General features: G+C 36.3%; 1 protein-coding gene across 2 annotated transcripts in view; it reads left to right on the top strand.

Moving 5' to 3' along the window:
* Positions 1-2,067: 2,067 nt before the first annotated feature.
* ppa1a (inorganic pyrophosphatase 1a) overlaps positions 2,068-7,056 on the top strand; it is a 30,225-nt gene continuing 25,236 nt past the window's right edge. For both annotated transcript variants that reach the window (XM_051673635.1, XM_051673633.1), the window contains exons 1-3: positions 2,068-2,332; positions 3,337-3,529; positions 4,700-4,764. In XM_051673635.1, coding sequence (XP_051529595.1) covers positions 3,469-3,529; positions 4,700-4,764 — 126 coding nt within the window. In that variant the 5' untranslated portion in view covers positions 2,068-2,332; positions 3,337-3,468. The remainder of the gene's footprint in view (positions 2,333-3,336; positions 3,530-4,699; positions 4,765-7,056) is intronic.

Genomic DNA, 7,056 nt, shown 5'->3' with positions numbered 1-7,056 from the left:
CTGATCATATGATTAGACTGTCTGACTGATGGCCAATTACGTAAGGGTTGTTTCGGCTCAGAAACTCACCTGTGAATGGCTGGATGGGTGCTCAATCAGCCCAAAGTAACAAAACGCAAAAATACTGTATTTGGACTCATTATGGGTTTAGCTTGGAAAATTGTGGGGGACAAAAATCACCTTTTTAAAGAGTGTGGAGGACATGTGTCCCACGTTCCCCGCAGCTGCTACGCCCTTGTCTGTGGCCTTTATAATATGCACTAGTGTGCGTGTATTCATATGACTGTCAGTGGCAGATTAATTACACAACAGCACCTCCTAATGGTGACCAGTGTCAATACAGGGCAGCTTATATAAAACTCATACTGTAGCATTTCGATTAAAGATCAATAGAGATCATATATCTCAATAGAGTATCTATGCAGAAACAATAAGAGTATGTTATGGAGATTTAGACTCCCGTTATACTGAGTTCACACCATGTAAAGCTTTAAAGCGATCGTTCGCTCAAAAATGAAAGTTATATCATCATTTACTCACCCTCATGTTGTTCCAAACCTGTTTCTTTCTTCTGTGGAACACAGAATGCCTCAGTCACCATTCGCTTTCATTGCATCTATTTTCCATACAATTAGCAAGTAGCATTTTGATACATTTCTGTATTCCAAATTTGATGATAAGGAGTCACAGCAGGACGATTTACACATTTTTCTTAAAAATAAAAAAAACACAATTTGATTAGAGAATGTTCTTTGCTATCGAGTCAATGGATAAATATATATGAGGACAATCAAATTAGATGTTATGTCAAGTGATCAACTACACATTAAATTATCTTCATGTATCATCACCTGAGGAGAAAAGTGATGTGTATAAGTGAGCAGATTCTTTATTTAGATCTTGTATCTTTTTGTGCAGTAAGTATAAAACTGGTATGTGGGAGGAGCAGAATGTTGGCACTTGGGCCTCGCCCACCTGTGGGAGAAAACAATTCCAAGTTATCATAGGTCCCACTTCATATCAATGGAGAAAAGAACCCTACTGAAAAGACCAGCTTAGACCAGTCCATCCTAGTTTATGCTGGTCTGTGCTGATTTTGGTGCTCATCTAGCGAGTCAACTCAATCTTAGTCATGCTGTTCACAAGCAAAAACTCAACGGTCAACCGGTATGTTTTTTCTGGTGAAGCTGGTTGAGATCAGTCTGGACTTGCAAGTTAAGCTAGTTCAGGAGCCTGGTGGGTAAACACCAACATCACCTCCTGCACATCAACATTCAAAAAAACAACACATGCTCTTTTTAACAGGGAAAAACACACAAAGTTTCACTTTGTGAACACAGGCACTTCAAAAAAAAAAAATCACTGTTTTTTTTTTTTTTTTAAATAAAATAAGTTAAAATAACACACATGAAAACAAGCAATGCAACAACAGTGAGGCATGTACTGTATGTATGAAAAAATTACTTTCATTACAATATGGTTTTTATTATTTAAATCAGCATAATTAAACAATGTAACCATTTAAACGGTTGAAATAATATATTATTAGAATGTTTGGATTACAGCAATGAGAATTGGGGGAAATTATTTGTTATGAAAATAATGTCACAATGCAAACATTTTTTTTTTTTTCAAATAATCCTAAAAATAGGCTTAATTTTCTTTAAGGAACATACAATTTCTTATACAAATTTTTTCTTTTGATTTTGGCATGAAATGTAAACACGCCCTTAAAGATAGACAGACCACTGTGATACATAAATTAAACAGTTCACACCTTGTTTCCTTCTTGTTTGTTTTTTCATATATTGTAACATCTTGTACAGATTATACTGTATTACATGTCGCAACAATTAGAAATAACTTCCCCTGCCTTTTTATTTATAGTCTCTATGTTTTAACTCTACAATCTAGGTTAAAAACCAGCACCCATAAGCACCTTATGAAACAGTTCAAGTGCAATCACAGTTCGGTAAAACAGCATGAATACTGGAGATAATCCAGATGGTAATTGGCTTTACACTAAACACCCGTCTGTTGCACCTGCTGCTCTCTGAGGGTGTTTGAATGAGAGCGCATCTCTCTCACACACTGACAATTATCCACACAGTAATGTGCTAAGGGAGCGATCCATATGCTGACCTGCCCTCAGGATACAAAACATTCAAACCAGAGGAGAAGGTCAGAGTGTTAAGAGCTGCCGTGTTGTACACAGAGTAATTCATATTGGGGAAATTGAAGTCTCAACATAAGGTACCGAGCAGATACATCAGGAAACATTCAAGAAGACAGAAGACACTTTCAGTGGATAAGACGGTTTTCTGGTGCAAAGGTAAACATACAAGTGGCTGTAACTGGTATACTGTATGTTTTAAAATGTTCTGATGTGGTTAAAAGAGGATGGATGGATGGATGGATGATGGGTGGATGGATGGATGGATGGATGATGGGTGAATAGATAGATGGATGGATGGATGGATGGATGATGGATGGATGATGGGTGGATGATGGATGGGTGAATGGATGGGTGGATGGATGGATGATGGGTGGATGGGTGAATGGATGGATGGGTGAATGGATGATGGATGGGTGAATGGGTGAATGGATAGATGGATGGGTGAATGAATGGATGGATGATGGGTGGATGGATGGATGATAGATGGGTGGATAGATGGATGGGTGAATGGATGGATTATGGATGGATGGATGATGGGTGGATGGGTGAATGAATGGGTGGATGGATGGGTGGATGGATAGATGATGGATGATGGTGGATGGATGGGTGAATCAATGGATGATGGATGGTTGAGTGGATGGATGATTGGTGGATGGATGAATAATGGATAATGGATAGGTGGATGATGGATGGATGGATGGATGGATGATGGATGGGTGAATGGATAGATGATTGCTGGATGGATGATGGATGGGTGGGTGAATGGACAGATGATGGATGGATGGATTATGGATGGATGGATGGACTGATGAATGGATCACAGACAGACTGACCGACCAACTGACCGGACAGTCAGACAGACAGACAGAAACATAAATTGGCTGTAATTGGTAAACTGTATGTCTTAAAAATGTAGATAAGACGTCCAACCAACCAGAAAGACAGACAGATAGATCAGCAGATGGAAAGACAGACAGACAGATTACATTATATATAATGCACTTTGCAACCTGAAAATCTGTCAAATCCAGAAAGAATCAGTAATCTGTTTTGTAATGTTATATTTTTTGAGAAAGCAGAAACCTCTAGTGAACTTTCTGGTGACAAAATCTAACAAATATCCTCTTCCCAAATGGATTCCTTCTGTCTCACTTCCGCAGGGCCAGATAAACTGCAGAGACTCAGCTGATTATTGGCTTAACGGCTTCTCCACAACCCTCCCTGACTGCAGGATAAAAGAGCACACTATTGACTGCTTCACAAGACGTAACAAACCAAGAATAACAATCAAAATGAACTTCAGTGTGGAGGAGAGAGGCCAGGAGAATACTCCAGACTACAGAGTGTACTTCAGTAAGTTCCTTTACCCAGTAGGATATGTAAAGACTGACATTTACTCAGTCAGTCTTTCTCATTCTCATTCTCAGCACCTGCTATCTAAATATGATTTCTGTTGAGGTTTATTAGATCTGCTTTGGAGAACTGCATTGAGACTACAGTGTATCAGTGATTTGCCATCTCATTCCTGATATCCAGTGCTGTCCATGTGTACATCATATACTGTATGTCTTAATATGTGGATAGCAATGGATTTGATTCAGCTATTAGTTGGTTTGTCTCGCTCTAAAACATCTCACCCTGTTTGATAATGAAATATGTATTATGATATCAATATGTCAAAAGATGGTTAAAAATATCGAAATGAACATCATTTATAGCTATCTTCAATCCCTCATTGGAGCAATCTTATTACTGTGCAAATCATCAAGTTTTAATTAATGGAGTTCCAAAGAAACGTTTGTGAGGAGCATGTTCATCTAATCCTGTCGATTCCAATAGTAGCATATATACAGTAAACCGCTGCTTACCTCACACCTGTGACAATTCGTTCAGCATCCCTCCACCAGCATTTCTCCTTTTTTTTCAAACTCTAAGGGGGGTAATTAGAGCTGGAGTCGAGTCTCATGCACAAGCCCTCCAACATTGACAGGGAGCCAATTACAGTTACCTTATTTCTTTCAAGGATTATTATAATGCAAACTTAAGTGCCTGAACTTGACAAGCAGAGCATTTTTTAAAAGCTACAGAGTTAAAAAGGTTCTGCATAATAGAAATTGATTTTTTCATACTTTCCTCACATACACAGAAACATTTGGTCTTCTACAGTCCCATCATCACATTGACAGCACAGTGAAGCACACACACACACACACACACAAAACGTTTTAGCATCTGTTGATGGCAGGAACAGAGGAAGTCAGCTACTGTTGCTATGTGACCAATCATGTTTCCATGTTTCATGAAAACGAAAATCAGCTTTTTGATGAATCCAGAACAATTTAGCATATAACATACTGTACATAATACTGTTTACAACACTGCCTATCAGTTCAAACATCACAGTAAACAAGCCCTCTTGCTTATTTCTGTATTTCAGACATCACAAACTGAATTGTTTTTAATCTCGAAGCATTTGAGCAGCATGTTAAAGTGCTTTAAAGCTCTTATATCTCCTCTTCACAGAAAACGTAGAGGGAAAATACATATCTCCGTTCCATGACATCCCCATCTACGCAGATGAGGCAGAGGTATGAAATATTCAAATCTTTTAGTATAATAATAATATTAATATATGCATTGATTTCCTCTGAGGTTTACAAGAGTTCTCACAGTGAAGCCGTTTTAATGAAGAGAGAGAAAAGCTTTCACGTCATCTCTCAAACATTCAGGGACTCACTAAATCTTGCTACTTTTGCACACAGTATTTCAGCAAAAACACAACCTGTGTCTTATAGGGGAGAGTGGGGTAAGATGAGCCAATTTTTACCTTTGTTGTCTTCTATACAAGGATAAATTAGACAGCTATAAAATGAACAGAGCTACCTTTATTTCAAGGTATCTGTTATCACTTAATATTATCAAAATGACTATGTGACAGAAGGCCTTTTGAAAAAATGTGATTCATTGGTTCAACTTGCCCCAGGGGTAAGTTGCTCCTGGTCAGTGGGTAAGATGGGCAATCTGAACAATTGAAATTTTTTCCAGTGAAACACTGAATAAAATGACTTATTTATTATCTACTCTATGATTTCTCATCTAGAATCTATTTATTTATTATAGGCTAATCTCCCACTTTCCCTCTTGTTTCCGAGGAAAACCAAGGATTTTTAGTGCATGAATATGATGGAATGAATTTAATCAATCACAGTATACAGTAAATACCTAATCTCACATCTCTAGGTCCTCTTTTAATTGCAAACATAATAGTGTCAGTGAAAAATTACAACCAAAATTTTTTTTAGCCTATTTTTAAAATTAACATATTTAAATTTCAGAAAAAATTCCATCAAATTGAATTGTGTAATTTTTAACTAAATCAAATTAAATAAAACTTAAATATATATATATATATTTTTTTTTATTTTTTTTTTTTTTACATTGAATATTGTTAAATGTTACACATGAAGCTGAGCTGAAAATGGACGCAAATGAATGGCAAAATGAAATACAAGGGACATTTCTTAATTTATTGAGCGATTTAATGATTAATTTAATTATTTATTTATTTCATTATGTATTTAATAATTTATTTAATATTGAAATAATAAATGATTTAATTTTGAGTAATTCTGCCCTCCATAGAACGGATGCAATCTTGGTTTATTAAAACAAGAAGTTACAATAGGGCGAATTAGAACCCGGAACCTTAAATGTTATTATTTACCAATTCACAGCTCTCTCTCTCTCTCTCTCTCTCTCTCTCTGTGTGTGTGTGTGTGTGTGTGTGTGTGTGTTTCTTCTCTGTTACTCCCTAAGGAATATGTGAATAAAACTTATTTGCTTCACGCTCTCTCGTGATAATCGTCCTAGAGGTCATACTGACATTTATATTATGGTTTATATATAGGTGAATTATGGGAACGGATATCTCCAGAATATTTAGGCATGTGAGGTCACAGTCTGAAGACTTACTCAATGATAATATACCATAATAAGTGAATACAGGAAACATGATACTACAAAACACTACCAACAGAAATAAAAACAGGGGTATAAGATCATGTGCCAGTGGGTAAGTTGTGTCACCCCTGTGAGTCTGTACACAATTTTATTTAAAAAGGGCAAATTATATACAGCTGCCTATGACTAATACATGTACATAAAAAAGGACGGAGCCCCTAGAGGACAGGAAGGTAATTTATTTTCTAAAATAGTTTGTGTTCCCTTGCATTAAGGTTTGCATTGCCTCACAAAACGTTCTGTATTCCCTAGCAATGATTTGCATTTCTTCACAATACGTTGTGCTCCCTCGCAATAATTTCTGCATTCCATCACAATAGTTTTGCAATAAATAGTATTAAATAGCAATAGTTTTGCACAGTAAAACCATCGTAATATTACAGAAAAACCAAAACTATGGTAATAATAATCACTGAGCCATTGGGAAGATCAACACTGAAATAGCAAATCACTTTGCATCGAAAGAACTTGTGAAGTATACTGTGCATACCATCTGCATCTTTACTACACATGAGATTTTGGATGACATAAATAATAATAAGTGCTGTACAAATGTTCTGCATGCATACCTGAAGTACTGATTTAGTGCAGCAGACATTTGAGATTGCAGCTAATCAAGTAACATCTATAATTTGCATGTAAAGCACTTATTTTGAGCTGCACATAGACTAAAAATGATCTTCTGAAATACAATTCAATTGGAGGATAAAAGCATAGTGCATAGTGCTGTTTACTGGAACACAATACAAGACATGACAGATGTGGGGATAGAGGACTAGTCAGTTATTATTATACACACACACAAAACATATTTCAATGTTCAATGTTAGTAAACATCCATAATTAATAATTAATAATTA

Source organism: Myxocyprinus asiaticus, chromosome 36, assembly GCF_019703515.2.
Source record: "Myxocyprinus asiaticus isolate MX2 ecotype Aquarium Trade chromosome 36, UBuf_Myxa_2, whole genome shotgun sequence".
NCBI classification, from domain to species: Eukaryota; Metazoa; Chordata; class Actinopteri; order Cypriniformes; family Catostomidae; genus Myxocyprinus; species Myxocyprinus asiaticus.
Note: the sequence above shows the minus strand (reverse complement) of the source record. Positions and strands in the feature narration are given on the sequence as shown.